Source organism: Gambusia affinis, linkage group LG01, assembly GCF_019740435.1.
Source record: "Gambusia affinis linkage group LG01, SWU_Gaff_1.0, whole genome shotgun sequence".
NCBI lineage: Eukaryota > Metazoa > Chordata > Actinopteri > Cyprinodontiformes > Poeciliidae > Gambusia > Gambusia affinis.
Window position 1 is genome coordinate 9,351,731 of NC_057868.1, and position 25,773 is coordinate 9,377,503.

Here is a 25,773-nt window from a genome sequence, read left to right on the forward strand (position 1 = left end):
AAACATAAATAAGACTAAATGATACTCGGTGAAGGACAGTAATTAGTCAAGCCTAGAAGAGGCTTTGTCTGCTCAGCGTCATTAAAGGAGCAGGGCTCCAAGTGGATGTAAGCACCGTGTAATTATTTAGCTTTTGAGATTCAAAGCATTATCACTTACCATCAAGAGAAGATTTCCCTAAAAGACAGGCCCCACCAACGACACGGTGTTCTCTGCACATGTTCCAAACACAAGCACAAAAGTAAAACGAAAGGATGTCATGAACACGGCCTTTATTGCCAAACCTGTAATCAAATTCGAACTGAGACTGGTAAATCATCATGATTATGAATCATTAGCTGCTATTCTTCTGGGCAGAGAGCTGATGAGACTGTAACTGAGCTGCAACAGGAGTTTGTTTTCACTCTGGCACTTTAGGACTTTTATAGGGTCTTAAAAGTTCATTATTTTGGCCTGTGAGAAATATCTACTTGTCTTTTATAAATGAGTTGTTCTGTATTTTTGCTAAAATGTTGATGAATTATATGTATTGCTTTAAATACATATAAAAAAGGACACCAGGGACAAATTCCTTTTATGTATGAACGTATTTGATCAAACAGAGGTTGATTCTGACTCTGCTTTTTTATTCAATGACTTTAATTGAAAACTGTGACTCGACGAATGCCCTGCCTTATTACTCATCACTGGTTTCAACGTTTAAAAAGCTACATTCAGCAACCATAAAAATATTTTAATCAAACCATTTTTATGCTGTGAAATTTGCCGGAAATTCTGAGAAAGTTGTGAACTCAGCCTGAAAATGTGAACAAGCACACCTTCCACCTTGCAGGTCGCCCCATTTGCAGATGACTCCTCCCCCACAGCGGATCCTGGAGAAGTCTCAAGAAATTGACAGTTTTTCTATGATGTTGGGTGGTTAGTTTTTTTTCCCCATTGGCACATCTGCAGAGCACCTGAACCACCAACGTGAGCAGCACTTGCACAAGCACGATTAACGCTGCTAGGACCCTCTTCATCGCTCTGATTGGTCGTTTGTATTTCTCCCGGTTGCAATAGGACCACTCACAGATTATCTCTCATATTTCACTGTCAAGACATATTGTCAGTTTCAGCAAATATGTAAAAATCTATGTATTTTTAAAAAGTTACCTACTGCAGCTTTAAAGCCTTTTTAACATTTTTTTTTTTTTGTCTTTTCAAACACTCAGTCAGGTTGTGTAGATTCGTAGAATCCAGATTGGATTCTGAAGCCAGAAACCAGAAACAGCCTCTTAGTTTCCCACTTTGAAATTCTGATTTCAGGAAACCCTTCGGTTAATTTTCCAAGCTGAAAGTTGGACATTTGAATGGATGCAGAAGGAAATTGCCTCTTTCAGACAGCCATGAGCACTGCTTTAGAAGTAATTAAATCATGTTACGCATTAGTAATATTATTTTGCACTTGCATGTCCAGGGAACGATCTCACGAATCTCATAAAGGACTTGTGTGATTATTAGCTGCATGACAACTAAAGGAAAACCCAGCTTGTTTGAACGGCGTCAGCAAGATCGTTCATTTGTAGAAAACCGCTTGAGTCACCGAGGAAAGGTTCTGAAATCAGGGTTTTATTATACCTCTCAGCATATCTCAAACAGCCTGAATTAAAGAGCTGTTTGAGATATGCTGAGCTATGAAAGAGTGTTGCCGCTGCTGTGTAAATAATGAGGCAGTCGGTTGGTGTCTTGTTTACTTCAAGAACGGCAAAGCCTGTTAACAGGGTCAGGCTGAGAAGACTTCATTACCTCCGCATGCAGCAGAAGCCTTTGCTGTCCCCAACAAGCAGCTTGCACTAATCAAACAGGTCACATCCGTAAAACCTCAACGCAAAAATGATTTTCTATTTTCAAGGCTAAGCCTATTCTGACCACCAGGCATGAGCAAACTGAGCCAAAGTTAGAACTAACCAGAATATTACCACAATCTTAGTCACTTTCCAAAGCGAGAAATAAAAAAATTTAAAAAAATTTAATTTAATTAAAAACAAAACAAACAAACAAACAAAAAAAACATCAGCCATTGTTTTTGCATTTGATCTGACTTTGTATTTGAACTTTAGAAGCAGGTGAAAAATATGACCTCCTGTTTGATTTTTTTTTTATTATTTTTTATTGCAGAATTAACTGCCGGTGTTATGTCCAACATTATAATCCATGCGTTTTATTAAGCCTGAAATAAACCGGTACGTTACGATACATAAATACATAAATAAATACATTGTGTACATAAATAGTCAGTATTCAGACATACACACTGTCTCAGTGAAGTCCATCAATGCTGCACAGGTGTAGATGATATGTACAGCTGAGATCTACTGCAGTTCATGTTGAGCTGAGGAGTGGGGCAGAAAAAAAAAACCAAAAAAACAAAACAAAAAAACAAAAACGGAGGTACAGAGCCAGGCGGTTTTTGGGTTCTGTTAACACGAGGTGAACGTTTTCCAGAAGAAGTTTTTACAGGGCGCCTTGCGGTCACGCTGAGGCAGTGATAGCCTGTTGTAGACGGCCCTCTCCTCCAAGCGGGACTCCAGCGGCTCCTCAAGGTCCACAGGAGCTGCTTCGCCGGGCAGCATGTTGGTGTCCAGAGCCCCATCTAACAAGCCGGACACCAGCTTCAGGATAAGCTCTTTACGCTCTTTACTCAGCTCCTGAGAGGGCAAAAAAAAAAAAAAAAAAGGCAAAAAAAGAAAAAAGAAAAAGGCAATACAGAAATTATTAGACAAATTAATAGTTTGTGTTTATCTATTAAGAACCAACAGGATTAAATAAGAAGTGCAATGAGACGGACAATTTTAATCCATTTATTTTATTTTAAAAAATGCTCATTAATATTCTGTTACCTACTTTTTAAAATTATCCAGCACTTTTTTTAGATAATGAAATTAAAACATTCATCAGAAATGAATATCATCCATGTGTTAAATATCCTCACCCTGTTCGCATGGATGGGGCTCCTGTCCTCCAGAGGAAGCACGGCAGCTGCTCTTACGCTGAACAGAACCCCCATGAGAGCTGCTAACACCACCAGGAGCTGCATGTTGTGGCAGGAGTGCAGTACAAGCGCAACAGGAGCAGGAGACCAGAGTGTATGACAGTGTGTGTGTGTGTGTCAGAGATAGTCTGAGCAACTCAGACCGATTGAAGGTCCAGGTGGAGAGCGGTGGTGGTGAAGATAGAGTGCTGCAGTTGGTGGCAGCTGCTCATCCGATCCTGGAAAACTCAGATGTTTCTTCTGCTCTACCTCCAAAGTCCCCCACTCTTTTATACATCTCCTCCCCTGCCACCCTCGTCTGCAACTGACGTAGAGGCTGGTGGGTGTGTGACGGACGGTGTGTCCGTGTGTGTGCGCGTGCTGTTGGGGGTATCAGTACGTGAGCATGAAAAAGAGAAGGGGAGATGAAGAGGTCAGGATACAACAAATGGAAACGTTTGGACGTTCATCCTTTGACAAACTGTTGCTGTAATGTGAACATCTGCAGAGAGAAAACAACTTCACTAGGTAATAGACACTTATAAAAATGATTTGAAAGGTACCATGTTATGAAAATGTTTGCTACATTTAAAAAAACAACTTAGATGTTTCATATTAAGAGCTATTCTCGCAAAAAAGAAACCAAAGTAAATGGCACTTGGAGAAGTAAATTATCCAACCCAACCTGTTCTTAGCAGTTACAAGCTGTCCAGATCAAGCATCAAAGCTACAATCGTCTTTAGAAAACTGAGAAATGGGTCTTTGTCTTCTCTTTCAGCTCAAGACAAACTATTCTTGGAACTCTTCCAGGGACCCCAATTTTGGGAATCTCCATCTTTTTGTTGAAAGGGCTAATAAGGTTTGCTTTTTTTCTTGTTTAAGCAAGGTTCTGTAAATGTTATGACTATAGTTCCCTAAAAAAAATGCCACTTCAGCTTGTTTGAAATGTAAACACACTTTTATCAGAGTGGTAGCTTGTGACATATTCCTTCCATTTTATCTGGTTTTAGTCATTTAAAACAGCTCAAACTCAAAATGCTCAGTGAGATACAGTGTTATGATGGCTGATATTAACAAGTTATAACGTCTCACCAGACTATTGTTACATTGTTTCTACTAAAGGGAGTGACGATGCGCTAATGTTGGTTTTGAACGTTTTTCTGAGTCATAGTCTTTTTTTTAATTGCTCAATATTTTAAATAATATGCGGCAGACTGGCGACCTGTCCTGGATGACCCGCCTCTCGCCCGGAACGTTAGCTGGGGATAGGAACCAGCAACCATTAGGGACTAAGGGTGAATAGAAAATGGATGGATGGATGGATTTTAAATAATATGGTTTTCCAGCCGGAGCTATTGATTATTTTAAAGAAATAAGGATGACCTGATTTACTCTTCATGATGATTGACATTTAACTTCAGGCGACGTCTGATTCCTGTCATCCTCTCTCCATGTGTCTATTTGACACTTTTATATTACAATTGAACTGTCTGACACTCCCAATGACTCGAAAGCAGCACAGCTCTAATAGAGCAACACTTTAAAACAACCACTTCTTTCTCAGTTTTACTTTTTTTCACACACAGGTTACACACACCGCTACACAGAGCTTCCTGTGTTTCACAAATACAAACCAGTTTCATTAATCTCCAGCTATTTTTAAGGAAGTTTGACCACTGCTATTGACATAGACCTCACATGTATTTTATGATATCTTATATTGGAGGGTTTTTCCACAGACCTCCAGAAGTGCTGGGATCTAACTGAATCCTTTTCCTGCATTAACTAATGAAAGCTTTACCAAATCAGTTTTTTATTACACTCATATTTTTCAGGTTATAACTTAAAAGCAGAGGAGACTCAGCAAAGTCTTTTTATTAAACCCCGGGGAAATTCTTGAAGAAGGAAATAAAAAACAGGCTTGCAAGGTTTTTTTATTTTATTTCTTTGTTATGTAAGGATTTTACAAGCTGAATAAAAAATATATATATATATATATATATATATATATATATATATATATATATATATATATATATATATATATATATATATATATATATATATATATATTATCTTGACAATAAATTAGCTATGACTGCTAAGTAGCTATTTGTTGAACCCCATGACTGGACGCTGGACTGTGGGGCTTGATTACTGTTAATTAGCAAATGAGAGACAGCTGGGGAGACCAGGGAGATAAGACACTGTTGTGATTAACACAGAGAAAACACAGAGAACTGAATTAGATAAAAAGGATACATAAACCAAAGGCTAAACAGCATAACATATGGAATTTGAGCCAAAATGCACCTACTACTAAAACACAAACTTAAGTAAGAAACTCAACAAGAAGAAATTGACATATATGGCTTGTACTGAGATATGGATGGGATTGCTACTGGTTGCAGGCTCATCTTAATATATTCCTACGTTGAATTGCCTACAATTACTTGTTTTCTGGGAAAGGAGAGGTTGCCCCACATCATTATACTTCCTCCGAGTCAAGCTGTTAGACAACGGAAGAGAGGATATGGCAAATGAATATTCATGACAAATGTGTTACCATTTCAGTGGACGTGAACAGGCTTTCCAACGATTCTTTGAGTTTTGTTGCCAAGATGCATTGCTACCAAACACATTTTGATCTGAAGCACACAAAGCAGTTTAATAGCAATAGAAGCTAATATAGATGTCTCCATTAAAAAACATTCAGATGTTAATGGAAATATATTCAGAAACATTAATTAAAGAAGAAAGAGACACCTTTTTTCGTGACAAATCATGAAGAGAAACAGTGGGACTTTTTTTTTGGTGCAATTTTAAAATGTATTGACAACAAAGTGGCATTTGTTCATATTAAGAGTTTAGTGATGTGGATTACTGGGAACCACTAACCCAACCCACTAAAGTCTTCAAGACTTGTTTTCTCACACAGTAAATTTATTTAAAATCTTGACCTGAACTTTAACATATAATTTTGACTTCTAAGGGATCATAAATATTTCCTATTTGCTCACAAGTGTCTAAAAGTATTTTCCTCAGGTAATGAATCTTCAAATCTCTTTACACATCTCAGTAGTAATAATGCCTCCTGAGTAATTATCCTCCCAGCCATATACCTTCAAGTATCTAACTTCAAAATATGTTTTGTTATATACTGTAATGCAGTAAACCAACAAGATCTGCTTGCGTAGAGCAGATTAAGCCAACACTCTATGCAATTTTGAAGCTGGTATCTGAAAAACTTATAAAAAAAAAACAACAAAACAACAAAAACCCCCACCCAAAAAAAAAAAACAATTAAGTTTGCTGGATTGCCAGATTGCCCCTGGCAGGGAACATGGACTCTCTGTTTGAAATGTTCAGATGGGCTGGTCATGCTTTCACAACAGTTTTTAGGGGGTATTTTCTTCTGATCTGAGCCCAGCCCAGAGCACTTGACCGAAGATTAGCTGACTTATTGAAACGGTTGCAGTATTGACAATTCAGTGTGTTTGAAGAAGCCACAACGGCTCACTGCCTTTAGGAAATGTCGGCTTAAGCTCAGAAGAGTCTTCAAACAGTGAGAAGAAGTCATTAAGATGACTGATATCTGTATTCCCAGAAAACAGTAATGGGATTGATGCCTCTTATTTTTTTGCGACATGAACAGATCTACTCAACAACTGTCTGTAGAGGAGAGTTGCAGAGTTCATCCTTGTTTTCTAATCCAGGTGAATCCACAAGCTTCCATCAAGATGCACTGGGAATAGTTACATAAAACAAATATTGGAGTGATCCATCCATCCATTTTCTGTACACCTTTGTCCCTAATGGGGTTGGGAGGGTTGCTGGTGTTTATCTCCAGCTAAAGTTCCAGGCGAGAGGCGGGGTTCACCCTGGACAGGTCTCCAGTCGGTCGCAGGGCAACACAGAGACAGACAGGACACACAACCATTCACACACACACACACACACACACACACACACACACACACCCACACACACACACACACACACACACACACACAAGCCGGAGAACCTGGAGAGAACCCACCATGCACAGGGAGAACATGCAAACTCCATGCAGAAAGACCCCGGGCCGGGAATCGAATTCAAGACTGTTTGAGTGATCCAACTTTTTCTTTTCAACATATTATTATTAAAAAAAAAACCCAAACAAACAAACAAAAAAAACATCAAATAAAGTACTAGTTCAGAAGTCGTGTTGGGAGAGAGCTGTGTGGAGAGTGGAGAGTCACCACACCAGCAACCGCATCCGAGAAGCACTCTTACAAGCGACCACAGAACTAATTTATTGTTTCAGCTTGGTCACATTTTAATAGAAAAACTAATGAAGGCTGCCGTCTTACACTGCAGTCACAGAGGTTGATGTAACTGAGCAGCAATTGTGTTATATTCACACCCGACACCACAAAAACAAAGAAAGAGCAATTTAATGTTGCCCAGGGGCTTTTCAAACGATATCAAATCACATCAAGACGGGAACCTAAAGGTACTCTATATAAAATTAAATTTTTATTTTTTTTCTCCCCCCCAACCACAACAGGAGCTGCAGCATATTTATCCAGAACAGATTCAAGAACGCCACCTTCTGGCAGCTGAATATTCAGTGCATGTTTAGACGCAAGTAGCAATATAGAGTAACACAGCTGCATCTTGACAAAGGAGAATATTATTTTCAGGTTAATCTTTTTGTCTAATTTCTATAAGAGAAACTTGTATAACATGTGGAAGTCTTGCAAACAAGACAATAAAAAAGTTATTTAATAATGCCAAAATGAAATTAGACACCCTATCTCTAGTTATCATAGTTTCTTCATTCTAGATGGTGATGAAAAGGAAAGGATCACCAGAAAGTCAGAATTTATGGGACTTGATTTAAAAAAAAAAGTAAAGTCTCCTTTCATCTGAAAATAGACTTTAAAACCAATTTGGTGCTTCTGACATAATTTATTATAAAAAAAAAAATCAAAGAATTGGGCAGTTTTCTTCCATTAATATACTAATAAACAGCAACTCTGTCATGAATCTAAGTTTCACTGAATGAACTGACTTCTCAATTGTGTTACTTTCTGAGATACACCTGCAAGTAGGCAGGATTCAGCCTGGTTGCTATATATATTGTTTTTCATGGGAAAAACAAATCCTTAGGAAACAAAACTTTCAAACTTCAGTGTGTGTTACTAATTTATTACAGTTCATAACTCTTATAAAAACAAATTCATTACTCATGTACAATTCCACGGCTCAACAAAGATCATGTTGACTCAACAGTTAAAGATTTCCACATGGAGAGAGGTCGTCGGCATCTTGCAGTAGGAGAACAGATTCACTACAAAAGCAGCCATCCTATCAGAAGGTAAATCCCTAATCCTGCAAGCCAAAATTGAATAATGAATTTAATCTTAAAGGGTGTCCACTTCTTGCATTTCGGACCTCTGTTAGATTCTTAGTTTTTTTTATTTCATTTTTATTTTCTGACTTTCTAATATAATAGAAAGCTTTATTTATATCTGACGTTCAAAGCTATGCATCAGTTAATCGTAATTTTTCTCTAAAATTCGTCAAACACTGGCCCGACAACTTAAGTGTAGGACTCTACAGAATGTTTTTTTTTTTTTTTTCTTCCATAGCACAGTGCTAATATCAGGCACTATAGGTCTGTTGTGTTACTGAATGATGAGAGGCCTGAATGCCCAGTCGTGATATATGGATGCTGCATATTATTCAATGAACAAACATAAAAAACAAAAATAACCGATGTGCATCCGACATACACAGATTACATATCTATATGATCTGTAACATCCAGAGTCTGACAGTACATGGTTGGAGAATGAGGTCAGGATTATATCACAATGGTCTTCCAGTCAGTCCAGTCCATTAAACAGATCTACAAAAATTATCGGACATTAACTGGAGTTTAAAAAGAAAGAAAGAAAAGGAAAAACCAGCACATGTTCCTAAGACTGAAGGAGAAGAACACTGGTGGGGTAGTGATCCAGTGGGTTCCCACCAAGTGATTTTTCTCTTGGGTGACGGTGACCTATGATGAAGAGGTGGCAAAGTCATGGAATGAGGAGATTTTATTTTTTATTTTTTCATGTGTTCTGAGGGTCGGGCAGAGGAGAAGCACGTCTTCTGTTGCAGGTTATGCTTCACCGAGTACCTGACAATGATGAAAAAAAAACAAAACAGTTAAACCTGGCAACAACATGACAAAACTCACGAGTCATGCATCGGTAAATACAATACCTTGCAAAATTATCTAGAAACATTGAATTTTTTCTTATATTGTATTTTAGTAACTTTGTCAGACCAGTTTTAAGTAGTAAATAACTGTAAAGTGAAATTAAATTGCTGGCCTGTCATTCTTTAAATAACTAAATGCAATACAATCCTGTTACTTTTGGAAGTTATCCAACTAATAAACAGAGTTTTGTCACTTTTTCTTGTAAATGTCTGATATTATATCAGCAAACATTTGAGGACAAAAAAATCTAACTTTACAACGTCAATGTGTGAGATTTAATATAATTTTTTTTTACTTTAATCATGGGAAATTTTAGTTTTTTCTCACAAATGTACAACTTTGACAGAATATTCAAGTCTTTTCTGTAAATGTGTGTAGGTTTTTGGTAAAAATGTACTCATCAGCAGCCATTTTTTCCCATATACAATTACCCTAATAATTCATCATACGCTGTTTGATCCATAACGGATGAAAAGGCAGTTGGACAACTCCAACCTGCCAAGACATGTTGGCCTAAATAAACTTAAGGAGGAAACCATTAATTAAAGAAGCAGCAAAGAGGCCCACTGTAACTCTAAAGGAGCTGCAGAGATTCACAGCTCAGGTGGAATTATTGACAACTGAATTTTTAGTAATGCTCTGCACAAATCTGGTCAAATCTGCCAAAGAAAGTCCTGTGTTTTGTCTGCCACAAGCCACGGCACAGCAAACAAGTGGACAAATGTGCTCTGGTCACATGAGTTCAATACTGAACATTTTGGCCAACATGTAAAACACTAAAGCTAGTCAACTGGAACGCATCGACCAAGCAGTAGCGTGAAACTGGGACAGAGGTAGAGCTTTGATATTAAAACTTACAGCCCGGATTGCAATGGAGTGAATCAGATCAAAACGCATTGAGACTGGTTCCACAGGTTCAACGAAAGCTCGCGTTCAAACAATTCCCATCGCATTTCTAAGTGAGTTGGAGCTATTTTGACAGAAACGAAGAATGTCAGTCTCTAGATGTAAAAAAAGAGACTGAGATTTTTGTTGAAGGGGACAAAGTCGTCCAAGGTGTTGCTTCAAAGGGACAAAACAAAAAAGATGTCAAATTATTCCGATTTTGACTTTTAAATCCTTTTTGATAATTAATCATCATCTTCCTACTTTCTGTTGATTTGCTGTAGAAATCGTAATAAAAAATTGAAGATGGTGATGTTCACAAAATGTCGTTATTGCAACTTTACCTTTCTGGCAAACTCGGGGAGGATGAAGGATGCTTTGTGAATATCAGGGTTGTAATATTTAAGGTTCATACTCTCCATTTCTTCTTTAGTGAGAGCTTTCACTGGTTCCCGGAAGTTTGTCTCCTAAAAGTCAGGTCGAAACGTGTTGAGAAATAGTTTAACGACAAGCCATCTACAAAAAAAAAAAAAAGAACATCAGGAAGTTGGGACAAACGAGAACGGAGAGGGATGCTTACAATATTTTTACTGCAAAGCATAAATCCAATTTGGCCACTTGGATAAGTTGGGATCGTGCTGTAGGCGTAGTCCACCACGGGGAAAAGCGTCTTGCAGAAGGTTTGCATCTCCTTTATCAGCTCCAAATGGAGCCATTGACACTCTCCTGTAAATATTAAAGGGAATGTGATCAGCTAAAAAGCTTCCTTCATAACAATATGCTCTCTGCTATTGTCTCACTGAAGGCCAAGTAGAAATCAGAAATAAGTAAAACTATAAAAAAGAAAGAGGCAGCTCCATAAAAAAGTACTCGTACTCCAGTTTTATTTTATTCCCCAATGTGCTTCAGTGTATTTTATTAAGACTGCATGTTACAGACTAACAAAAAGCAGCTACTAACTGAGAAGTGGATGGAAAACAATACATTGTTTTGAAATCATTTTAGAAATCTCTAAATAATTTGGGTAGGCCTTCACCAGCTTTGAAGATGGAGAGATGAATATATGTAAATTCTAGTTTTCAATGTAGCTCATGTATAGTCATAGAGTATAGAGGAAAAACAACAACAACAAAAAATCAATAAAAACCATTTTCTAACTCCTGACTCAACCTAACCTTCCAATCCTAGTTTATATGGTATATTATAAATTTCCTGACAATGCCTTGAATTTTTAAAAAATACTGAAAATTACAAGGTGTATGAATATTTCCTGAAAGTGTCAGGCATTATAAGAATTTGCTTCAGTCATTATTTTAAACTTACCCTGGGAGCAAAGAATGCCACCGCTTCTCAAAGCTGCTTTCATTAGCTGATAGTAGGACTCCTTGAACAGACTCTCTGCAGGTCCTGTGACACAAAAACACCGAACTTGAAATTAGACTAGAACCTAGAAAGTGGAAGAAGAAGAAAAAAAATGAAGAAAAGAAGGAAAATCAGCACTCACCAACTGGATCTGAGGAGTCGGTTATAATGATGTCAAAGGCATCCTGGTTTTTCTTCATGAATTCGAAGCCATCGCCGATATGGAGTGTGATCTTGGGACTGAAAAACCCTTTAGCCATTCCTGGGAGGTACTTTTTTGATACCTCTATGACATCCTACACAGGGGAGAAGGTCAGCTTCCATGAGAAGATTTCTCAGAGTTTGTTTACTCTTGGATGATTGTAACTCTTTTCCCTTTAGGGGAAGCCAAAGCGAGTCACCCGTCTCCATCTAAGCCCTATCTTATGCAACTTTTTCTCTCACACCGACTGCCTTTATGTCCTCCATTCATAAATCACTTTTGGATGATTGTAATAGAGATGGTAAAATATTTCCTAATAATAAAGGACTTTCTTCTTTCCAAATGTTTTGTTGACATATTTTCCCACCTGAACAGTAGATCTTTGCAGCTCCTTTAGTTACAATGGCCATCTCAGCTACTTGCCTGACTAATAATTCATGTTCTCCATCAAATCTCATACTTTCACAGAGTTGCTGATATAATTAAATATTTGTCCACTCTATTAACCAGTTATATTTTTTCCCTTTCATTTTACCGCTATGATCTACTAAATGTTGGTGCTTTGCAGTTTGTGATAAGAACATGACAAAACGTAAAAAAGGTTCTCAACAGTCGTGCTCGTTTAAGCCAGTGCTGTTGGTCCCACCTCATCTATCTCGCAGAGAACTGCCAACTCCACCAGCGGGTGCTTCACCACTTCCCTCAACACTCCACCGTCTCCACCACCGATGATCAGCACCTACAGAAGCAGCATGAAAACGCTGGTTGACGGTTTCTGTCGTGGCAGATTGGAAAAGCCTGTACGAATGCTGAGTTCATGTTCCCCGGATTGCACGACAGCAGCTAGTAGGAGGTACCTTTTTGGGGCCCGGGTGGCTGCACAGAGGAAGGTTGGCAATCATTTCTTGATAGGCGAACTCGTCCCTCTCCGTGCACTGGATCACCCCGTCCAGAACCAACACATTTCCATAGGTTTTACTGGAAAAAGGAAAGAACAGCAATAAGGCAAGGGGGCTTTATTACCTGTAATCTACAACAAAGTAAAGTCCCATTTGAAAGCTGGCTGCCCAATAGTAGACTGCATGTTTAATCATTCATATGTATACATTTCTGGGAAAACTCAAACATATATTGACGACTAAGTGGGTCGAGCTATAGTTTTCTCAATCAGTGCTGGTTGACTGGAGCTAACAGCTATTAGCCACAGATGTAAGAGCTAAAGCACTCACCTCTTGAAAACCATAACATCTTGAAATTTGGACTTTTTGTGGTAGAGAACCTCCTCCACCTGCAGACTCATCGCCTGCCCGGGCCACATCGCGCAGGTCTCTGTGAACCACCCATCCTTAATGCGGTCCATGACAGATGTCCACAGCCACAGGTAGGAACACGAACGCGAGTCGAAGAGCCGCAACGTGAGCAATTTACGTCTACAAAGCAGTTTCCCGACATCTTAACATGCTGCTTTGCATTTTGACCAATGAGATAGCATTGACGTAACACATGGAATTGTGAGAACCAATAGTGAAAGCCGGGTAGTGTGTAGTTTGTTTGACGTGGCACCGTGGTCGCCGCCCTGTCTGCTATGAGGAGCTCCACGCTAGTGACGGGACTTCCGACAGTATTCTGTGATCCGATTAATTTGGCTCGGCTCAGACAAAGATAGTAAAAGATAGTTCTTTTACATTAACATTTTAGCAACTATTTTCTATAAACAGATAATATTCAGTTAGTATGCGTGCATAGACAATTTTAAAAACTTCTAATGTACAAAAAAAGAGAAATACCAAACATTATGTTTAATATACACTGTAATTTACTGTTAATACAAAATTATGTAGTGTTTCAATTGGTTAATTTTTGTAAGAGCATTGTAACATTTATAGCCAATATATGATGTCTGTCTCTAGTTGGACATACAGTACAGACCAAAAGTTTGGACACACTTTCTAATTGAATTCAATTAGAAGGTCTGTACTTTTGGTCTGTACTGTATACAAGAACAAATAATGTAACAGAAGGTTTAAAATACAAATACAAAACTGAATAAAAACAGTTATTCAAACCACACAATCCAATAAAAAAACAAACTAATTCCCAGACATATCAGAGGAACATTTTATGCAATAATTATTTTTATCCAACATTTTTTTTTTCCCATTACCCAAATTTGTTTAGGGTAATGGAGGTTCAGCAATTACGTCCAGCCAGCAACAAGCCACAGGTGGAATCGACCTTGGAATCAATTTTGACCGTCAAAATCCCTGTCCAACACGTCATTTCAAAAATTCCTACATTTGAATTGCTTTTTGAGTCAGCTGTTTCCGACTTCCCAGATATGATCCATTTGTGAAGCAAAAATTATGGTTTATCTTATTGTGTCCCACCTCTCTTCTGTGGACATGGCTATCAAGATAATTAAATAAGATTCTCAATGTGCTCAGCCACAGTCCACATCTTACACACACAACTGAGCTTAGATTGGCAAGATAAACTAAGAGAGAGAAAAGAACCACATATCACCAAAAATACCTTTTCCTGATCTCCAGTTTAGTTGAACCCAGAACTGGCTAGCGACTTATAGAAACACACAATGTAATTTCTGGATCACCCAGTAAACCCTGCAGTCTGAAGATCAATTTCTGGCTTCTTTTTTAAAGGTTCCAGCTTTTGCATGGGGGAAAAAAGTCTAAATCAACATTAAAATAATTAGCTGGAATGGTATACATAAGAAAAAAAAACCTATTAAGCATTACAATATCATTTCTTTTAAAATTTAAGATTTTCCCATTTTAAAACAGTCATGGTTCATCGCCTCCGAACCACAGTGAGGATGGTAAGGTTTAAAAATTTAGACAACTTTGTCATAAAATATTTTTTAAATAAAATAATTCCAATCATAAAACTATTCAGGCATTGAAAATGTGACATCTTTAATATTTCCCACTTACTTCCACAGGAATAAGCCATACATATTTTACATCCAGGCTTTAGATTTCTTAAATGACCAACCAACATTCAATTTCACACGCAGCTTCGAAACACAGACTGTTTTCTTTTAAAACCAACTTTAATAAAGAGTTATGTGCTTCCACATATTTACAGGGCAGTATCAGAGGTGGAGGAAAAAACACACTCAAAAATTGATCAGTCCTGAACAACTGGGTTTCAATTGCAGTAAGGGGAAAAAAAAAGGGAAAATGCATGTAATCCAGGTGATTTAAAAAGATGAGGAAAAATGCAGAGTCTATCTCTTTGGCCAGGCATGTCGGAACCCTCTGTAGGTATTAAAACAGAATATTTAGCATGGGAGATTTCTGAAAATGCAGAAACAAAGAAACTTTGCTGTTCTCAGTGTTTACCTGTCTGATTTGCCCTTCATGTACGACATGCTTCTGTTTCCTGCAGAGAAGTTGTTATTTTGTCCTTGAGGACGTTTCTGTTGGCAAAAGAGTTAAATTCATTAGGCATAAAGAAAATACTATATAGTTTTGCAAATAGGCTTTGCATAACTAAGCAAACCACAAACGCACCTTTTTCCTAAAATCCTGGGCTTGTCGATTTGGATCAAACTGCATGTTGTCCTTAGCTTTGGAGCCTGTAAAGCAGAGCAGGAAACTGTCTGTTCATACCGAGCATCACTAGAATTTGGATTAAAATTAGGATGTGGTATTTTCAAAGGAATAAAAAGACAGGATCAAATAAGCCTACCATCAAAAACTTTAAGATCTGACTGAGTATAGTCAAAGGGTTTGAAGGTTTCTTCAGAAGGAGGTTCGGTCTTCTGGGATTTCTCTCCTGATTTCAACTTCTTACTCGGTTTGGGAGTCATCTCTCCATCCTCGCTGCCACTCTTGGCTTTTTTCCTTCCACCATCTTTTGAATCCTGAAATAACATTGGTAAGAAACAAATTAAAGTCAAAGAACTTAGTTTGTTTTCCAAAAAAAAAAAAACATCAACGTTGTCTTGATGGTAAATTATGGTACTTTGTTGGACATGTAAGCAGATATTTTTCTAATTTTCAATTATCATTTTGCCAGATGATTTCTTTAACAAACAAGGGATAATGGAAAAAAAAAAAAAAAGAAACATTTTCCAAAGATGAAAAAAGGAGTTTAAAAATTAGAAATGTAGCAACTTCAGTCCACAGTTTTAGGTTCTTCAAATCTAAAATACTCAACTGTGAAAAATGTTTTTATTATTATTATTTTAGGGCCAAAAATAGGAGGCATTTCTGAAAAAAATAATAAACATGATCCAAAAAAACCCGACAGAGCTAAGTTAAAAAAAAAAATCTTTATAATCATATACAGTACTTATAGTTGCACATAGCAACTAGAAATGTACAGTGTTGGATTGGCAACCTAAACAAAGGACTATCAAATGTAGTTGAGATAAAAAAAAATAAAAAAAAGGATGTTTGCGTCATCAAATAGTAAACAAAAGGCTAACATCAGAGCCTTACATAAATAGCAAATCTTTATCTTCTTCTTCTATAAATCCAACTTCTTAAATATAAAACAACAAAAAAACAACATTACAGATTTAACTCTACTGATGCATTTATTTTTTTAAACACAAAATTGAAGAAATTTTAACAAATTTTTTTTCATATTTGAAAAGCTATTATCTTTATGTAGTTGTAAAATTGCTGCTGGATATGCGTTTATATAGATGACTGCTACACGCTTTTTAATCCTGTTTGAAGACAGAACAAATAATGGTGATGAACCCCGATTATCAACTCTCAATGTTAATGCAATGCTACTCAGAAAAAAGTAGAAATTCTTTTGACATAAAATCCTAATTAGACGGAAAAAAAAAAAAGAAATCTTTGCTGCCAAGGGGCCATCTGACAGTGACAATTTGCTAACATCACAGCCAATATTTCTCTGCAGTTGGCAGGTGGACGACTGTTACTTTTTGCAGAGTTTCTGCCAATGTCTCTGACTATGATCCATGCCACCAGATGGCGCTAACAAGCCGGCATGCAGGGATGCTTTCTCTCTGTCTCTCTCTCTCTCTCTCATCGTTACAGACAGAGTAACTTTGGCCCGTATCCCACCTGCATGCTTTTCCTCCAGCAGGAGAGAAACAGTAAAGCTGGCAGGAAGACATGCGGAAATCAAAGGGCGTGACCTCCTTTTATTCAAGCTCACCTTATATACGAAGTGAAGAGTGCAGATAAAACAGAACAGGAAGGAAAGCTTGTTTATGAGTAACTCAGCAGGTATCATGTAATACCCTCAGAGAGAGAGAGCGATCTAACAGCAGGGCGGCTTCAGAGGAGAAAGAAGCTCCCGTTTCTCCTCAGTAGGGAAGAAATGCACAATGAGGGGAAAAAAAAAAATAAATAAATAAATAAATGTCTTCGGTGCTGCAAATCCCACACTGTGCGCTTACTCTTCCCCAGGCACGTAATGTGCCAGACACAAATATAAAAAAAAAAATGTAACAACTCTGCTGCCGCTGCAGGCTGGCAGATGTAGTTCACCTGCTTGTCAGTCACAGTGTTCCCTGTGCTGGAAAGCCAGGTGTGTGTGGGGGGGTGAAATGAAGGCCACCGCACGGGGTTAAACTGACTGTTAAAGCGCTCGCCTTAATATGCGGCGCCAGACTTGCTGGCAACATGGAACTCAACTTTCTCATCAAACTTTTACCAGGTAAAGCGGAAAACGACAGCAGAGTGAACGGCTTACTGTGGCTTGCTGGCGAACAGGGGCGATGTTCCGCAGAGACTCCTGATAGCTCTGTTTAGCCTTGGTTCTTTCCTCTGTAGAAAAATAAAAATAAAAATCCAGCAAAAAAGAAGTTACCTTAGAGATAATTAGATCCTGTTTTACCTGACAGTTTCTTTGCTTTTTGTTTTGCTTCGTCCTTTGATTTCTTCTTGACCTCCATCTCTTTCTGCTGCTGCTCGGCACTCTGCAGTTTCCATCTCTTGCTGATCTGTTCAGGTAACAAAGCAAACCTATGACAACCTGATAACAAAGAAAACACAGCAGCCGCAGCAGAGGGGCTCGGATTACCTCGAATATTTTTGAAGACGGGTCGAACTTGGCGTTTTTGTTGACGTGCGCGCCGGTGGAGGGCAGATACTGAGGTTTCGAAGAAAAAAACCCCAGAAGGATTAAAAACAGTGTGATGAAAGTCAGAAATAAGTCAGAGGCCTGATGTTTTCTTTCTTTTATTTTACCATTCTGAAAGGATTTTCAAAAGACTCGATGATACTCCTTGCTTTCATCTGAGCTACGGAGAGGGATTTTTGGCCAGCAGGAGTTTCCAGTTCCTTTGAAAGAAAGAAGAGTTCTAATAAAAACTGTAACGCAGTTTACAAACAGAGCAGCTGAATAAACTAATTAACTCCCTTCTAAAACTATTAATTCTCTGAAATCTTTCAGATTTGATCATAATACCACCATGGACAGTAATGCTCTTTATCTTGATTATGTCTAACAGAGTATTGCTTCAGCCACTTTGATCAAATAAAACAAAACAAACTAACAAAAAAATAAAAATATGTTAAGTTCTACAACTTTCTGGTTCAGAAGGCACATGCCATATTTTTTTTATTTGTAAAAGAAATGTTACACTTTTGTAAGGTGTTGCATTTACCTGAAACAAGGTGATTTTAGCTGGAGCTAACAAGGAGCTTATTTTCTGCTCATCAACATCCATTTTGTAATCCTCCTCTGAGAACAGGATTCCTTGTTTCACTGGGACTTCTGAAAATTGACAAATTATTAATAATAGCCCCTTATGATTTTTTTTCCCCAAAGTGCAACAATCAAGTTTACCATCAGCGATGAGCTGAGGGTGGCTGCTCTCAGACCCCCTGGACGTATCATGTGGACCAAACAACCGGACGTCTGCCTGGATACAGAAAATCATTTATCAACCCAACCAACGCCAAACCGGTTACCGTCAACCAAAACGTGTTCGTCCAACGTCCAACCTTTTTGATGGTTGTGAGTCCTTTCTTCTTCTGTGCTGCCATCTCAGCCTGTGAGAATAAAGCGGAATCATTCCATAGTTAAATGTGGAAGTGGCGCTGGCTCGCCGGCGGCGCGGTGAGTGGCAGCTCAAACCGCCGCCGTCAATCTCGCCTCACCTTAAGGAGCGGCATTTCCCTGCCTTGCTGCACCAACAAGTGGAGCTCGTTGACCTGCTGCCTCACCAGGGGCGGGACGGGGTTACAGCAGGCGATGATGCCCTGCGGCTCTCTGAGGAGTTTAAATGACAAAAGAAACTCATCTAAACCAAAAGGAGAAACACGTGACACATTAAAATGCTTTATAAAAGGGATGGGTCTTACTTGGGCAGCTCTTCGGATATTTTGATCATCATATGAGTGGGGAGGACGTATCTGAAAGTAAACAAGCGGCCATTAAAACGTGACAAAAAAAAAAAAGTCATACCAAGTGAGGCTCAAATAAGTAGATTCACATATAAAAATGGATCCGGGACATTTCTAGAACAGCGGGTCCAGTGATTTCACACAGCCTACCCGGTGCTTTCATCTTCCTGCCTGGCCAGCTTGTCTCTCCAGGCGTACAGCAGCCTGAATGTGGTGAGCTGCTGGGTGTTAAAAGACCTTTTCTGCTTCCTCTGCAGCTCTAAATACGACTCCTCGGTGAAGATCGGCTTCACGTATTTCTGTCGGTAGAGGGAGAGGAGGTCGGTACGGCGAAATGTGGCAGGAGGCAACGAAGAACATTACGGCACGAAGAAATAAAAAGAAGAGAGTCGTTTGTAATATACATTTAAAAATGCTAATGAAAGTACTAATTAGTCATCTGCACTGTTTCTCTTAATCCTTGCTGTTAACAGTTATTAAATAATTATATACTCGACACGCATCGCATGCGTGATTCACCAGTTTGAATCACAGGAAAGCATCCGAGTGATTAAGCCGAGGCGAGAGACGAAGCCAACCTTCAGCGAAACGTCTTTGCTTTTGTTCCAGACGCACTGCAACAGGCCCGGCTGGCCGTGGTTCGACTCCAACAGCTGCGCCCGCACGCAGTCGTAGATGTAGAGGAGGTAGTGCGTGTCCGCTCGAGCATATTCGATCATCTCTTCTGGCAAGGGGCTGCAACATAATGTACGTTTAACTTCTTTCCATGTTTTTCCAAGTAATGTTAAAGAAGAAAAGTGTGAAAACTCCCAACTTGAAGTGCAGAGCGTTGCAACGGTCTTCACACTTGTTCGTGTGTCGGCCGCAGACTTAGCAGGATTTTAGAGTTTTTATCCAAGTGGAAATCTGAAATAATTTATATTCAGTCCCACTGAGTTGCGCGTAAAGTAGAACTTTTATTTTAAGCGCGTTGCCTCATTTTTTAAACCTCCATAGATTTTAAAACTGGACTTCCAATGGTTTTCTTCAGATAATAAATTATTTCCTGTCACTATTGATTAAAGATCAGTTTCCTGGAGAGCACAACTAACCCTTAATGATTATCTGCACTGTAGGAGAGGAAAAAGGTGGGGGGAACACAAATGCCTGCCACACTTTTCACAACTTCACATCATCATCACCTTCTGTTTATGTATCATAGAGGAATACCAATAAATTACACTGATGTTTGCTGGTGTAAGCAGCAGAATTTGGGGAGTGAACACAATAATTGTAAGTTAAAAAGAACAAAATGTAATGTCTTAGGTAAAAAAAAAAAAAAGTCAAACAAACAAAACTTTAAATAGATAATTGGTTCCAGCTGTCAACGCACCGAATCCTCCAGTCAGCCAGCTGGTAGCGTTTGTCCGAGTTCACGTTGCAGAAGTTTTTCAGTAAATGGTCCAGAGAATGTCTGGCCAGGTTCAGGGCTCGACTCGCCTGATGGGTGTCAAAAAGGTTGACAACGTACAAGCCAAAGTCCCTCTGGAGCCACTCGATGTCAGAATCAGCACCGTGAAAAACCTGGGGTGAGGAGGAAGTACATTTTGAATGGTTTTAAAAAAAAACAAAAAACGACCACATGATGAATTTTCCGTTTGGATCTTTTTTGGCAATTCAGCTGGCAGTATGAGCCCACGCAGCACACTGTTTGCAAAGGTGTCCCCCGCTGAGTGTGAATCATGTTGGCTCCCACACATCACAAGACACCTGCCAACTTCATCAAACTTGTCTCAATAGGATTGCTCTCACAGAGAGCATCACACAAAGTCAGAGCTTTAGATTTAAAATAATGTCAATTACAACATCTGACTGCTCTCTCAGCTTGGGAAGATTAGAAAGATGGTCGGTTTCACTTTGGTTTTAATATTTCAACTATTATTAGTCAAAGTGATTTCTCACAGCAACAAAACTGGGTAAAGGCCAGTTTGCTCATATTGTTGAGCTGGCCTGGCATAGAACATGGAAAAATATTTAAAAGCGTTCCTCCAAGAGAGGCATCAGCGTTTAATAAGACAATGTGGTTCAGAAACACAACGATAAGACACACAAAACAGAAAACTACACCTGGACTTAACCCAACACAAATGTTCTTTTTTTTTTTTTGGTTTACAGATATGCTAAAAACGTAAAAAAGGGCTCAAGCTTTATGCTAATCCTTCTTTCAAATCAAATATGAAATCCCAGAGCTCCAAACTGGCAGACCAGCAGGGGTCAGTGCGATTTATCAACAATATGCTGATGCAGTATACAAGCCTCTATGAAAGATTTTCTATAAACTATACCAAGAAACAAAACCTTAAAGAGTAAGAAGCTGCTGTAACTAAACCAACTTTGTTACGCATTTTAACACTTCCAAAGGGGACACCTTTTGACACCTTTCAGCATCCAGCAGAACTCATTCATGGAGTCGTTTCTTTACTTTTACGATAGTCGGGTCAGTGAACGCCTCGTTCAGAATGTGCATTTCGCTGCGGAGCTCCAGAGTGTCGATGATGAAGTCCTCCTCTCTGGTGGAGATCTGCATCAGGCAGGTGATGCCGAGGAAGCTCCGGTAGGAATGGTGCTGCCGTGGAGAACAAAACAATTAAATGTTCAAAAGATTAAAAAAACCCGAAACAGACAAAAAAAAAAAAAAACTCTAAAAGCATTAATCACATAAGACCTAATAACGTAGCGCTCTATGGTTTGAGTTTTGTTCCTTTTATTTTGATTTGAATTAAAAATCATCTGCATACCTCGAGATCCACTGCAAATTCAGATAATCGGCACAGCTTCCCATTCAGAGCGACCAGGTCCTCCAGTGAGTCAATGAAGGAAAGCTTCGTCTCGGCCATCGGCTTGTACATCTACAACACAAAAGTAGATAAAATATAAGAGTCTTCAGTCAAAATATGCAGCTAAATCCTCTTTTAAGTCAAGACGTCACTGAGCTATTCCAAATAATGAGAGAACAGTAGCTGCAATTGATTAAATAATACATTTTTAAAAAGATGGGTTATTAGCTGCTTTAAAAAAAACCCCTCAAGAGTCCACAGAACCTAAGCTAGGTAGAAAAACAATATCAAAGTTTACCCCAATAATGTCGACAAAGCTTCAGCAGAAGCTTTCAGGACAAAAACTTTCCATTGCCTAAAGCATAGTCTTATCTGGAACACATAACAATTTCCTTTTTTTTTTTCTTCATTGGACAGCAGAACATTTTCACTCGTATAACTTTACAGAGTCTAAGCCTATAAAATCCATTAAGTAAATTTTAAGCAAAGGTGCTTAAAATGGACCAAGTACGACAGAAACAACAAAAGCAGAACCCACATATTATGTTAGAGGACTTAGAGGACTGTAAATTACGGCAGCAACAGAAAAGTATTGGTTTGACAGAAGTGAAGCCAACCACTACAAATTACACCCCCCCCCCCCCCCCAAAAAAAAAAAAAAGGAATGTCATCTGAGTAACTAAAAATAACTGTTTCAGAAAATTGAACTCTAAAGAAAGCAGACTAAAATTTTCCCCAACCACAACCTTCTCTAATCAACAGCAGTAATTTAGAGATGGGTCTTAATATGCTGCACAACAAAAGCTCCAGCTTGGTCTGGGGTTACGTTACATGATGACTTCATCTGACCGTGTTACCTGAGGCTCCGGCTTGGACAGTAACCTTTCTGGTATGGTGAGATGGTCCAGTTCATACTGGTATGGATGTGCAAACCTACATGAAGCCAAACCGTTACATTAACAAAGAGACAAAGCACAACAATGTTCACGTTACACAACAGCACGAGCCTTACATGTCTTCTACATGCTCCTGAGTTCTCTGCTGGTGGATAAAGTCAGCCAAGGCAGCTGGGACGTCGAGGTCCTCTGGCCTCTCTTTGCGTATTTGCTTGTTTGAGAAATCTGCAGTTCGAGAAACGTCATCCGCTCAGAAATGCCGGCAAGGTAAAATGACACTTATGAGGGTAAAAGGCCTGGCATACATGACGGAAGTGGCTTCAGCGCATTCGGCTTGATGAAGATCTTGGGAACGAAAGGCGTATTGCTGTTGTCAACTTTCTCCTTAAATTTCAGTTGGGGCCTTGCAACGTTCTTGGCCTGAAGGAGTCGGAACGTCTCCGATCGGCTGCCAGAGCTAGAACCCTGGAAAAAAAAAAACCCAACAAAAAACAAAAAAAGGTGTTAGGCACCAAAGTCAACATTATGGTAATTCAGCTATTTGACTGGATTTGGAATATATCTAGGAGTCAAAAGACACCTCTTATGGAGAACTCTAGTTTGACTCCACTGGATTAGATGTTTGGATTAGGACACACAATGCTAGATTTGGGTCAAAACCGCCACTGAAACGGCTGATGGGTCAGTTATATCACCTTGCGATTCCAGCTGGACACAACAATTTTCGGAGGCTGAAACCCGGCAGGCATAACGGGATTCTGGCTCCTGTTTACCCCGTCGGCTTCGTCGAGGAGAATCCCCTGGAAGTTGTGCAGCAGAGCTCGGTTGGATTGCAAAAATGTCTTTATCTTTAAATTAAAACGGTTCCCTAGATAAAAGTCTTACCGCTCTCTCAAGAATAACATCATTTGAGTCCACAACCAAGTCGAACCTCTCCTCCAGTCCGGTGAGCTTGTTCCGGTCTCTTATGTGAGATCTGCAGCCATGATGCTGCATTATCTGACTCATGCTAAACACAAAGACAAAACGATAAACCGCTCTTGTTATCCAGGCTGGTTTTTATACAGATAGGCGTATATTTGACATAAACTTTCAAAAGCAGGTCTAATCATACGAGTTCATGCAAGTTGAGGAGAATATGAAAGTAAGCTAGGAAAAAATAACAATGAAGGAGAGTGTGTACAGGCTCTGGCAAAAGTCATCATAGAATAACAATAGCATAAATGTGCAACTTACATGTAGCTTAATAAATGAAAGAAAAGGTGCCGTCCTATAGAAAGGAGCTTGAAGGAATCTAATTAAACACTTACCAGTGGAGAAGCTTGTCTCCTTGACTTTCACAGAACTCCTGGAAGCCTGGAAAGCTCCGGTAGAAATCATATTCATCTCCTGCTTGAGGTAAGCCAGCTGAGGCTTTAGTGGCTGATAACACGGCCCCCAAACCATACTGGAGAGAAGAAAAGAGGAAAAAACTAATCTCAAAGAACATTTGTGACATAATCAAAGTGGCGATTAAGAAAATGTCCAAAATGATTTATTTATTTATTTTTATCCAAAGACAGCTGGAAGAAAATGTTAGCTTATGGCAGTTTCTGGACTATGATGTTAACTACTATTTATATCTGTTATTTTAATACCAGCTTTGACTTAGGTTTGTAGCAAAACCTTGTTACTAGTCTGCTACACATGTTTACTGCAAAGTTTTTTATTTTATAGTAGGCGATTTAACTTGAAGAAGCTTAAAGATAGACTTTAATCTGCACCAAGTTAATCTTGCTGCGGTGGGAGGGGGAAATAGGAAAGGCACAGCGTTTTAAAATGATGGACAAGTTCTAAGATAAATATGCAGTATTGTTATTTTTTCCTGTTACGTAGCTATTTATAGACATTAAGTAGCAGATGACATGTAGATTAAATATAAGCAGATCAAGCAACTAAAGTTCAAAGCTATCATGACACAAACCTATTAGTATAATGTATCAGAGTGATATATTTTTCTAGAAATACCTTAATTATTTACCAAGTACTCTTATTTTCAAACTTCAGCAAACCTCAACATTTAAACGGCCAGTTAAAAGAATATATATAGGTGTTTATAATTAGTATAACCTTTTACTTCAAAGTTACCTCACACTGCAAAGAGATATTTAACAAGAAGTTTGACTAACGCAGTATCAGCTACTCTAAACTCATGTCAAGCACCATTGGGTAAATGTCATTAAATGTCACATTTAGATGGTTTGTCATGTGTTAGAGATTTTCTTAGGAGGCGAGTAGACTAGCAGCACATAGCTGAGCTAACAGGGGCTCATCCACGTTGTCCTCTTTCGCAGGGAAAAGATTTCTCGGTCAGACTCACTTTAACGAAGGCGTCTACGTCTTTAAAGCCAGGACAAAGCTCACTTTCCTCTTCTCTGTTGGCTGCTGGATTGTCATCCAGGGAGCCACTGTTGGTGGATTCCTTCTTCTTGGAGGCTTTCATCATCTAAACAGTGCTGTGTACATGCGTGCCACAGGAAGCAGCCCCTGTTGTGAGTGTTTTCTTCGGAGACGAGCTGAAGACCGGTAGAGGAACTACAGCGCCCCCTGTCTGTGGAGGAACTAAATGCAAAATCACCCTGTTCGATACCGAGTTATGATTATAAATTTTTTTAATTCACTCAGTTGTATCCTAATGTTGTATATTTGCCAGAATATATTTTCCTTTCACATCTGACTTGTTAGTCTACACCATTGTACAGTCTTAGTCACAAGTACTTGGCTTTTATTTAAATTTAAGCTAAAAATAAACTAACACAATGTCCTGCAACAACCACACCAGTAGTTCACATAATAAGGGAAACGTTACAGTCAGAAAGGTACAGGGTCAGGAGTCACAGCTAAGTTAATCATTTCTTCTGCTTGCATCTGAGATGGGAAAACCTTTGATGCACATGTTCACAGTTTGTTAATAAAGTGAGTAACAGAATGTTTCCACAGTTTCTA

General features: G+C 38.8%; 3 protein-coding genes across 3 annotated transcripts; all 3 read right to left on the bottom strand.

Moving 5' to 3' along the window:
- Positions 1–1,557: 1,557 nt before the first annotated feature.
- Positions 1,558–3,281, bottom strand: sst7 (somatostatin family member 7). The gene is made up of 2 exons (XM_044123242.1): positions 2,972–3,281; positions 1,558–2,687 (listed from the first exon to the last, which is right to left on the bottom strand). Exons 1-2 carry the CDS (start codon positions 3,074–3,076, stop codon positions 2,460–2,462), a joined length of 333 nt encoding a protein of 110 aa, XP_043979177.1. The 5' UTR covers positions 3,077–3,281; the 3' UTR covers positions 1,558–2,459.
- A 4,909-nt stretch (positions 3,282–8,190) lies between these two features.
- On the bottom strand, positions 8,191–13,242 carry srm (spermidine synthase). Its single transcript, XM_044123254.1, has 8 exons — positions 12,948–13,242; positions 12,576–12,696; positions 12,365–12,457; positions 11,659–11,812; positions 11,478–11,561; positions 10,735–10,880; positions 10,499–10,621; positions 8,191–9,185 (listed from the first exon to the last, which is right to left on the bottom strand). The coding sequence occupies exons 1-8, from the start codon at positions 13,076–13,078 to the stop codon at positions 9,168–9,170; spliced, it is 870 nt and encodes a 289-aa protein (XP_043979189.1). The 5' UTR covers positions 13,079–13,242; the 3' UTR covers positions 8,191–9,167.
- A 1,529-nt stretch (positions 13,243–14,771) lies between these two features.
- exosc10 (exosome component 10) lies at positions 14,772–25,364 on the bottom strand. Its single transcript, XM_044123268.1, has 25 exons — positions 25,148–25,364; positions 24,099–24,235; positions 23,674–23,797; positions 23,484–23,588; positions 23,094–23,253; positions 22,905–23,013; positions 22,750–22,825; positions 21,854–21,964; positions 21,538–21,681; positions 20,449–20,639; positions 19,655–19,811; positions 19,227–19,375; positions 19,035–19,085; positions 18,831–18,942; positions 18,675–18,722; positions 18,517–18,592; positions 18,335–18,444; positions 17,916–18,008; positions 17,749–17,817; positions 17,563–17,668; positions 17,419–17,492; positions 15,430–15,604; positions 15,252–15,316; positions 15,081–15,157; positions 14,772–14,996 (listed from the first exon to the last, which is right to left on the bottom strand). Exons 1-25 carry the CDS (start codon positions 25,271–25,273, stop codon positions 14,966–14,968), a joined length of 2,676 nt encoding a protein of 891 aa, XP_043979203.1. The 5' UTR covers positions 25,274–25,364; the 3' UTR covers positions 14,772–14,965.
- Between the last annotated feature and the right edge of the window lie 409 nt (positions 25,365–25,773).